General features: G+C 44.1%; 1 protein-coding gene across 1 annotated transcript in view; it reads right to left on the reverse strand.

The window, feature by feature from the left end:
• Positions 1-488: 488 nt before the first annotated feature.
• The window catches only part of LOC139656821 (cadherin-20-like), a 24,430-nt gene continuing 13,822 nt past the window's right edge, over positions 489-11,096 (reverse strand). Inside the window, exons 5-9 of the mRNA XM_071534445.1 lie at positions 8,934-9,070; positions 6,773-6,894; positions 6,039-6,156; positions 3,585-3,836; positions 489-1,534 (exon numbers count right to left, since the gene is read on the reverse strand). Coding sequence (XP_071390546.1) covers positions 996-1,534; positions 3,585-3,836; positions 6,039-6,156; positions 6,773-6,894; positions 8,934-9,070 — 1,168 coding nt within the window. The 3' untranslated portion in view covers positions 489-995. The remainder of the gene's footprint in view (positions 1,535-3,584; positions 3,837-6,038; positions 6,157-6,772; positions 6,895-8,933; positions 9,071-11,096) is intronic.

The following is an 11,096-nucleotide window of genomic DNA, read 5'->3' on the forward strand; positions in this document are numbered from 1 at the left end:
TCTTGTCCTTATCGACGCATAACTGCTTTATGCTTTTTGGGGTATGGGAAAAAAAAAACAGCTACAATACAAAGAGTTCAAAATGATACAAAAAGGAATAATACAGTTAACATATCAACCTTCAAAATCCACATGGGATTACAGCGTTGCCATCTCCTTTACACGTCATAAGACATTCAGAGATGCTAATTCTTTTTCAAACATACTGAAAACCATTACATCATATATGTTACAGCGTACATTTGATCTTTTAAACATTTCCTCACCCTTACAGTGACAGTAAGCACAGCGTTGGTTTGAAGTACCCAAATAAGTTAGCGAAAATATAAATACAGCACGTGGAACGAAAAGAAATAAATTAATTAAGACGGCCACACATGGAGCGCATGGGGGACAAGCTGCAGTTTTCCAACAAAGCATCACTTTTTTTTTATCTTTCCTCAATGTAGTGGCTTGGGTCATATAAAAAAAAAAAAAGCAAAGCTCATCCCAGAGTAACCAGGAATCAGCAGTTCAGAGTGTGTCTCCTGTCACTGCGGTGAGGTGTGTAACGGTAGGAGTCCGTCTCGGCTCGTTTTCATCTCTGCCATATTTCACCGAAACCCTTTGAACTAAAGGGCGGCGCCTGTGGCTGGGCAGTCGGGGGAGTTAACATGTGCTTTGAAGCCGTTTCCTCTGCGCGCCTCGTGAGGCTGCCGATCCGGGCGCTCTCTGAAGCCCCTCCCCCCCGGTTGGGAGATATATACCGCCGGCCTCGCTCTCCTCCGGGCGGCGGCGAATCGGGCGAGGCTTCGGCAGGAACGCCAAGTGCTACAGTCGGGGGATGCGGAAGTGAGCGCACCCATCGAACGCCTTCATCTCTTCCTCTGCTTTTTTGTCTCCTTCTCTAATGTGTTTTTGTTTGTTCGTCTCTCTCTCTTTCTCCTCTATCTGTCGGTGTCCATTTTTTTCCAGATTTAAAAAAAAAAAAAAGGCAAAGTTTCTGTCGTTCCCTCCTACCACAAAGGAGGATTGTTTGTCTCCAGCACGCCGTACATCTCGGCTAGCTTCTTGAAGCGAGGCCCCCAGTCGTTGAGATAGTCGTACTCGTGGTCGGTGTTGGACGTCCCCGACTGGAGCGAGCTGAGCGACTCGGCCACGGAGCCCTCTCCCTCGTAGGCGTAGGTCTGCAGCGAGTCGTACGGCGGCGCGCACGGGTCCACGTCGGCCTCCAGCAGCTTGGCGAGGACGTAGCCGTGGACGTTGCTGTCCCCGCCGCCGCCGCCCACGGCCACGCCGCCCACGACGCACGCCTGGGGCACGTAGCGTGACAGGCTCTCGATCTCCGGCAGCATGTCCTGCCTCAGCTTGCCCGGGTGGTGGTGGTGCGCCTCGCGGGGGTTCCACATGGCGGCGATGTCGAAGGCCTCGGTGTCCTCCTCGCCGCCGCCCTCGTCGTCGTAGCGCACGATGTTCTCGTGCACGTTCTCCTCCTCGTCGCACAGGTAGGGCTTCTTGCGATGCGTCCGCAGCGAGAGCATGAGCAGAATCATCACTGGAAGGGGGAGAGAGAGAGAGAGAGGAGAGAGAGAGAGAGAGAGAGAGAGAGAGAGGAGAAGGAAAACAGAGTCAGCATGGAGACAGGCAGGAGCTCGGATTTTTTCTCTAAAGTCTGAACAGCATAAAAAAAACAACACAAGGAATCTGATCTTTTCCGTTTTAAACCACATTTGTAGATGGTTTACACAAGCCTGTGTTGTTACCATGACAACCAACATTGTAACGGCAGCAAATGCAGTCTAAACACAAACCCATCCTATATAATCCAACACAGTAAACACAGAGCCTTCATTTGGTTTGGTCACAGTTTCTGTTTTCTCTTCATTTCACTGAGCTGAGTTGAGTGTTTTTTTGTTTTCATCTCAGCTCTGCGTTACGCTCCGCTCTGCTTCCTGTCAGTCAGCTGACACCACAGGAGGAAATGGAAATCTCCTCCAGGAAATAATCCTTAAAAAGACGTCGCCTTACTGACTTTATTGTCACATCCATGTCTTTTTTATTAAGGGCATCTTTACTAGCCGGGACAGCAGATAATTTCAAGCTAGGTTTGACGAAACTAAAAGTTTGGAGTTTAAAAACAACGAAAAACAAATAGTTTAAAAATCTAATTGCACATGGCACGCTTTGAAAAATGATTGGGGGAAATGTAAACTAGATACAGACAGTCGGAAATGGGCTACGACTCTAAATGAAACCGGTATTCTCCTTTAAAGATCAGATTTGAAAAACAATGTAGTTTTTTCAGGTGAGCTCACTGCGCTCAGAACAGTCAGTGCTTGATCCTTACACAAAATGCCTAATTAAAATATTGGGGTCACAATAGCTAGGGAGTTTTAACCCCTTGAACTCTGATTTCCCCCTTATATTTCTCCTTAAGCAGCTTCAAAGTTAGAAAAAAACATGTTTTCCATACTGTATACGACAATGTCACATCCATATTCTGTATCTGCTCGTTCCAACGCTTCAGTGAAGCTGCTTATATTAAGTGAAATATTCAAACCCAAGACGCTGCAACATTACATCAGATGGAAAAAAACGTCTTTCCCTATTCCCTACATATTTGGTATCTTTGGAAACCTTGGGATCTTGCCTAGAATTTGAAACAAAGCTTGGCCACACAACATGTGTTTGTAACGATGGAGCCACCGGTGGGACCAGCAGGGTGGAAGAGGGTTAACAATATTTATTCAATATTTATACATGGGTGTATGCCGGATTGCCAGACACGTTGGAGCCGAGCCTTGCTGCGTCCCTCAGGTGTGTGTGTCATGGGAGGCGGGGGGACAGGAGGGGACAGCAGAGTTCAGACCTGTCCCGGCTCCTGCAGGCGGACAGGACTCCCTGCAGACCGACGCCTACGAGGAAGAAGCCGCTCCGCTTGCGATGAATATTGTCAGATCGTCCTCGCTGTCGTCTGCTCTTTTGAACAGACATAATGATTCTGATTTCACATGAAAGGTTTCGTTCCAAAATGTTTTTTATTTGTTTCAGCAAAAGAATTATGTGATGTTCTTAAATATTTCAGAGATGCCATTAAATGTTAATTTTTTTGATGTACAAAGGTCTTTAATTAACTGATAACATCAATAATAATCCAAAATGAGTTTTACTTTCATGCCAGCAATCATTTTGTAAGAATGTGTATCACATTTTCAAATTGTGGTGGTTCATTATGGAATGAAACACTTCAAATATTGCTGTTATTAATATTAATTAAATTTGGTTGAATATTAATAATATGTGATGTTACTAGCTATTGTTATTGGCATATCGCTGCAGTCATGTGAAAACCTCGTAACTCAAATTTTGGGGATTTTAGTCTTTCATCCTTTCAAAACCCCAATTGAATGAACTCAAAATTGAATGATGATCAAGCTAAAGACAAGGCTGTTTTTCGTAGTTTGTATAAAGTTGGAGATAAGAGGTTTCAGCCTGACAGCAACAATGTACTATACATTATCAGACTGGATATCATTGCTGCCGGCTCCTCTCTCTCCCCCCGCTGCATCAGAATGAAAACATCATGGCAGCACTTTGTAGCTCACCCAGCAGGACGAAGATGCAGGCCAGGATGGCGATCAGCGCTCCTCTGCTGAGGCTGGCGGGCAGGCTGTAGGCCTCGGCGTTACAGGACATGACTTTCCCCTCCTGGTCGCAGCTGCACACGCGGATGGTCAGGGTGCTGGTGCTGGTCTGCACCGGCTGCTCGCCGTCGGAGATGAAGATGGGCAGGTAGAAGACGGTCTGGTCCTGCTGGGACCAGCCGCCGCGCCGCGTCAGGATCCACGCTGTGTTGTCTGGGAGAACACACAGGTCGAGTGGAGGTTAGGTTTGTTTCAATGCCGCATAGACAAAAATCTGTTTGAGCACAGATTCAGCTACAACATCGCTGACATTTACAGATAACAAGCTTCAGTGCAAAGCAGAATATAACCACAACAAATAGACCATACAGAGTGCAACAGCTCTGAATGTTTACAGTAATAAACACATACACTGTACATACATGTGCAACATTAGCTAACCATGAAGGAGCAGTCATGGGAGTGGGGGCTAATAGTGAGAGTTGAGGATTTGTACAGTTTTGGGGAAGAAGCGATGATTTAAGCATTTTAACATCAATAGATTATTACCAAATTACTTTTGAGACGTTAGTATTATTACTGTAAACAAACCAGACCATCAGCAGTCAGCCTGTCAGCCTCTATCGGCCTCTACTCTGCATCCTCCATTGTTTCTCCACCTGGTGGATCTGGAGGGAAATCTGCTGGATCGCTTTACGGCACAAAACAGGAAGAGGTTCTGTTCTTCCAGAGCACAAACGGAGCTAAAGCTGAGAGAGTTTCTGGCAGCAGATGGAGGGAAGGAGGGAAAAGGAAGATGGAGAAATCACTTCCAACATGTTGATCCTCCTCAGGAAAAACAAAGAGAACCAACGTCCTCTTTGTGACAGGAAACAAAGGGGTTTATGGAAAATTTGGTCTTAATGTTCAGAACAGTACTGCTAGCATGAGTTAGAAGCTACCAATCGTTTCAACCACAGTCTGTTTTGTTTACAGTTAAGAGTGAAAGGCCTAGTTGTGTAATAGGGCTGTCAACGAATATTCTAAATTCGATTATATAATCTAATTGTAAAAAAAAACAGACATTCGATCGTGAAAATGAATATTCGATTGTGGAAAAAAAAAAAGCAGCATTACCGCGGCTGTCTCTGTCAGTTCTGGCCTGGGCCGCTTCACTGAACACACTGCATGACGGACAGGAGTCACACAACGTCACTTTCACTGATTGAAAATGAAATGTAGGTCAAGCTGAAACGAGCGAATAATTCAACAACAGCCGTGTGGTAATGATGGCAGAGAGTTCACAACCCAACTCGGCCTCAGAGAGAGAGAGAGAGATTTGCACTCTGAGCGATCTAAAAAGCCCCGTTTGGAAATACTTTGGATTTTGGTCAGTTAGACGGCAAAATTGTGGAACCTCGAGATAAAGTTGTATGCAAGCTATGTAAACAGTTAGCCTGCTATTCCACCACTAGCAACCTGTATAAAAATTAGGCCATCGAATAACATATTACGAATCATTCATTTGAGAGAGAGAGAGAGGGGGAGAGAGAGAGAGAGAGAGAGAGAGAGATATATCTACGGTCTTTAAATGAAGTTTTACGGTATAGGACATTATTTTATTTGTTTATTTTGTAATGTGTAGTTATGTAGATCTTTTAAACAGACATGTTTATGGTGAAATAAATATAGGCCTACCTATACAAGTAGTTATGTCTCTCGTTGTATTGGTTTGCCCTCTTATGGACATAATGCGCAGAAATAGATATTCGAATGGTTCGAACCTACATGTTTTTTTTAGAAGGAATAATCAAACGTCATTTTTGGCCAATTTTGACAGCCCTACTGTGTAATGTGATCTACACAAAAAAATGTATGTGGACAAAACTGTGCAATACCGATTTTTTGTGCAATAATTCAACTGTGCAATAATTATTTAATTATTTACACTGGTGTATATATTAGAGTATGATGCACATATTGTACATAATTCTTATTTCTCTTGTTTCTATATTAATATTATTATCATTGTTATATATTGTAGTATAATGCACATATTTTACATATTTCTTACTTTCTTATTTCTATTTTTCTTAAAATTTCTTATAATTTCTCTATGCTTATATATATTCTCTTCTACAATGTGAGCAACTGCAATGTAACCCAATTCAAGGCTAAATGCCTTGCTGCAGCAGAAAGGGGGGAAAGTGTCCAGTTGACTTCTTCCCACTCTGAGTTTTTCCTTGCAGGGATTAGGAAAAGGAAACCCTCCAATTCCAAACTCACCGCTGTAACCTCTAGGCTCCCTCCACCCCTCCACCCCCCCCCCACCCCCGTGCCAAGCGTGTGAGCATCTGACAGTGATGCGTCCTGGCAGGGCAGCTGGACAGTTAGTGTGTGCTGACTGTTGGCAGGGCGGACTGTCTGGACCGCTACCTTGGTTGTCTCTCAGGGTGAAGTTGGGGTTGTTGGCGGCCTCCGGGGCCAGGCTGTAGTAGAAGTGTTGTCCGCCCAGCGGCTCATCTGGATCCACCGCCGTCACCGTCTGGATCAGCTGGACGGCGTCAGCGGGGGCAGACGGCGGGACGGGAGTGAGGTCACAGCGGGAGGAGAGGCAGCACACGTTAGCATCTTTGCATTCAACAAAAAATGACTTCCTAAACTTATCAGTCAATACTTCAAAAACACGCAACTATCAACTTTTAAAAACAAGACTATTTAGTGAGCAAAGGACACAACATGTCATCTGTCATCAAAACTGATCCATCTAAATTTTACAATTACATTTTGGGATGGATTTATTTTGTAATTACTCTTTTCAAATTGCCCTGGAAGAATTTCACGTTATTCCTTTGTCATCTGTACAATTTGGGGAGTTTATTCTAAATTTGTGCAGCTGAGAAAGTCTTGGCCAGAGCAAGAAACAAACAAAAACTGATTTTTCTAAGATATGGGTACATTTTCTGGTTTAGGACTGTTAGGAGTAGTATTAAATAAAGCATATAAGTGTCCTTGAGCAAGGCACTGATACAGCCGTTACCTGCTGACTCATTTGTGTCGCCCAAATGCCTAAAAAAATGTCTTCCTGTAACACACTGTAACTGTAACTGTAACTCTCTCTATGCTGTGATGCAAAATGTTGTAACTGAAGCCGTTCTGAGCCTCCTCACCTGTCCTGCCTTGGCGTTTTCACACACATAAGCCTCGAAGTACTGCGTCAGCGAGGGAGGATTATCGTTCACATCCAGGACCTTCACCGCCACTGACACGCTGGCGATCTGTGTGGGGTTATCTGTGAGAACACACACACACACAGAAACACACACACACACACACACACATCGGTCAGAAGTCGCCGGATCCAGAGACAGACTGGATGAATGACTCTTTCAGGATCCTGCTGAGCTCGGTTTGTGCCTCTCTTCATCTTCCCCTCGTTTACAGTGAGCCTGCGGCACATTAGAGGTCTCTCCCGCTACGATTACAATTCTATTATTCTCCATTACCAATCAGCAATTTGCATACCTTAACCAGCTGTGTAATAGGCAATAGAAACGCAATTAGTGGGCAGTAACTACTTTCTCAGGTTTCATCAAATGATCAATCAATCAATAGCGTGACTTTGGCACTGTAGGTCGAAGCGGCACGCAGCGTTGTTTTTCTGCGTGCGTCTGCATGTGTGCACATGTAGCTGTGTGTGTGTGTGTGTGTGTGTGTGTGTGAGTTTATAGAATTAGTGTGTGTATCCAGGAGTTGGAAATATCAAAACTCAAGTAGAAGTGCTGTTAATTTGCTGAAGTTTGAAATTACTGATGTGAAAAGTGTGAAAGTAAAATGTAGGATACAGACGCAGAGTTTTCAATATTTTTAGCAAACGAGAAACTGAAATGTTGTTGCTCAAGATTTGCTGTTTGAACACATTGAGAGTTTTTTTTTTTTTTGCAATGTGCAATTTAATTTCCAGGCCAGAAATTGGGCTCAGCAGCAGAATAACATGTTCAGGAGTCACTTTTGAGCAGCCACCACTCTGATAAGATACTTACAGCCACTTGCAATTTGGAAACTGAAGTACATCATATTGTGAATTTCGATTATTTTCGATTCGATTGTGCAGTCCTAGTAAAATGTGAGTCAAACTCAGAGTACGAATGAGTAAACAAAATGAGTAAACTTATTTACAAAGGATGTACCATGTGATCCTTCCTATGCAATGCTAAAAGGATGAGAGGAGAGAGTTTGAACTAGAGCCATTTAGTTAAAAGAATTAACAAAATATAGCGCATAAATTATGATTGTGTATGTTTCTGGTTGATTGGCTTATAGAGAGCATTGCACCATAATTTGTAATCTGTAATGGACGTGATTTGAAATCTAGCAATAAAACATGTAAAAGTACAAAAAAACCTATTCAATTACAGTAATGAGAGTAAATGTAATTTGTTACTTCCTCCCGTGAGTGAACAAAATAACAGTTTCTTTGGTTCTTAGGTTCTTTTTAGGTTCTTTTAATGTTTGTTTGTTTGTTTATTTATTTAAGAAGGGACAATGCACATTAATTAACATGAGTACTTAAGTACATCATGTAAAAGTGCCAGATTTAGCCGTACAGGCTAGTTTTCATCTGCAGTCCCTGGCAGGTTGATGGCATATAAAAACATTAAGAGAAAAACATACAGGAACACATAGGCACATAAACACATAAGCACAGACAAAAGCATATAAGCACAGACAAAAGCACATAAGCACAGACAAATAGTAAAACAATGACATAACCCCTACTCCAGATTATGACAGCAATGTTGCCTACTTGATACAGCAAAGCTCTACTTTTATCCATTTTTATCTCCTCCATTATCTCTCTGTTTCTCTATCACTTGTTTCTGTGCCTGTTTGTCTGTCCCCGTCCCGCCTGTGCCCTCTCCTGCCCTCCCTGTTTCCCCCTCACATGTTTAATTAGCTACGGTGCGGGACGTTATTTAATTAGTCATTAATTCAATTACCCTCTCCTTTTAGGTGTGTCTACCAAACAAAAGAGACAAACAGACAAACAAAGCGAGGGGGGGGGGGGGGGGGGGGGGTGAAGGTGACTTTCTGGGCCCGGCGCTACCAGCTGTGTGCAGATCTGCAGGACATTTACTGCTCCACATTATATAACCATGCAACCATTTTTTCCCCAAAAGCATCGGTTTTGTATTTGTGTGAGCCTAATGTGTGTTATTCATCCATCTGGTACTATTTCTGGTCTTTTCTCAGAATGGGCAAACTACGCTCATGAAAAAAACATGTTTGTGTGTGTGTGTGTGTGTGTGTGCGTGTGTGTGTGTGACGTACTCATCTCCATGGCGAGGACAGTGATGTTGTGCCAGGCGATCTCCTCCCGGTCCAGCGACCTCACCGTCATCAGCGACCCGGAAGTGATTTCGATGTAGAAGTACTTCCCGGGGTCACTGGACCTCTCGATGGAATACCTGGTGACACAAAAAAACAGTGTGTCTGTGTTCAGTATCATCGATTTCCCATGAATAAAGCGCACATGTGGAGCTTATAATCCTAGCTCAGGGAGTGAGTGGGCAAGCGGGGTGCACACACACACACACACACACACACACACACACACACACACACACAAACACCGTGTGTGTGTATCTGTGTGATAAGGCGGCAGGCAGGCAGGTTTTGAAGGCACAATAAGAAGAAGTGGCTCATCCTCGGTCGTGATAAGGCTTAATCAGAGTATCTGTTCCCTCTGCCAGACCGGCGCTGGGGAAACACAGACCTGCAGCGTGCCGCGCTGGCTCGTCTCCTGCCTCCGCGGGCCGCTTTCCAAAAACGCTCCTCTGAGAACGACACGCAACAACGGGCAGACACACAGGAGGCAGATGAGGAGGAGGAGGAGGAGGAGGAGGAGGAGGAGGAGAGACAGGCTAATGCAGAGCGCAGCCTCTTCTGGGCTGCTGCAGAGAAACCTTTGGCACAGAAACCTGTTTGTGTAACGATGAGATTCTCCTTCTTCCATATGTGACCCAGGCTCACCTATGGCAGGCTAACTCTGTCTCTGAGCTGGTAAAGGTAGTAGTGTGTGTGTGTGTGTGTCCAAGGTAATTCCAAGACCAGGTCCGGTCGAGTTTGAGCCAAGACCAGGTCCAAAGAAGGTCAACGCCAAGACTGAGGTCAGAGCAAACTGAGTTCAATTCAAGACTAAGACAAGAGAGATTAACAGTGTACATGTCTTTCCAAATGTAAAAATAATGCTTAAGGACTTCCTTAAGGATGAACAGAGATGTAGATCTGTCTGACAAACCCTTCAGCATCCAACTAATTAATACATAGACGTTTAATCCCTTAGATTATTTGTATGTTTTTGTGGGTGCTTGTAGGCTCGACTGATATGGGTTTCTGAAGGTCTATGTGAATATTTTTAGACAAAAATTGCACATATTACACACATATTGTGCTGATATTCAGTATCTTTAAATTTAACCATTTTCATGCCAACAAGGTACAAGTATTCAGTGTTTCCCCACAGAATTGTATCCTTGTCAGGGTGTAAAAGCCTCTGAAACAGCATTCAGAGCATCATGGGACACTAAAACTCTCCACTGAAACCCAGACTGATGAAACTATTTTAGTGTCAGCAGCTCTTTAAGGCAGAGAGACTCACCACACCTTTAGGGAAACTCTGGGAGACATTACTGCCTTTAAATGAAGAACTAATTTACACAAAAAACCCCCACAAATGAACAAATAAAATGTGCATATAAAATAAAATTTCACTGCAGGTTTTACAGGTTTTTTATGTAGCTGTGATGAGGGAGGTGGACAACACAGCTGGATCCGATTCATAAAATGGCAACATCAGCCCCATATATCGGTCTAGCCCTAGCAACGATGCCCCCCCCCCCCCCAGTGTGTGTGTTTGTGTGTGTGTATGTGGGTTGTTTGCAGAGAGAGAGAGTGTGTGTTTTGGGAACAGACCCAGTCGTGACTGGCACATCCACGGCTGTGAAGGATCTCCCTAAAGGATCTCTATTAATATCACTCCTCCACAAACAAGAGGAGGGGCTGCTACGTGTGTGTGTGTGTGTGTGGCATATAGCAGGTGAAGTAAGTGTGTGTGTGTGTGGGGTATGTGTGTGTGTGTACTGTCTATGCGCATGTGTGTGGGTTCGCCTATGTCTGCCAGCCACGCTCTCAGCGGAGGGCAGATAATGTAAAATGGAAATTAGACAGAAATACAGAGAGAGAGAGAGAGAGAGAGAGAGAGAGACAGAGAGAGAGAGGAAGAGGCCTGCTGCATGATTTTCTCACATTAAAGGTCACCTGCTGCTTGTTGTCCTTATCTGTCATGTAATGATGTTAGCTGCAGTATTTGGCCACAGCCTGCTGCTGCGTTTCCCGGTGTTGAGGATATCGCTCCAAATCGTTTTAGGACTTCGCTGGACTGGACTGTTTATTTGTATACCAGCACAGTGATTCTCAACATTTTTTCATATC

Source organism: Centroberyx affinis, unplaced genomic scaffold (assembly GCF_046629955.1).
Source record: "Centroberyx affinis isolate AG114_WGS23_722 - 3 ecotype Tasmania unplaced genomic scaffold, CSIRO-AGI_Caff_v1 ptg002547l_1, whole genome shotgun sequence".
Classification (NCBI taxonomy): Eukaryota; Metazoa; Chordata; class Actinopteri; order Beryciformes; family Berycidae; genus Centroberyx; species Centroberyx affinis.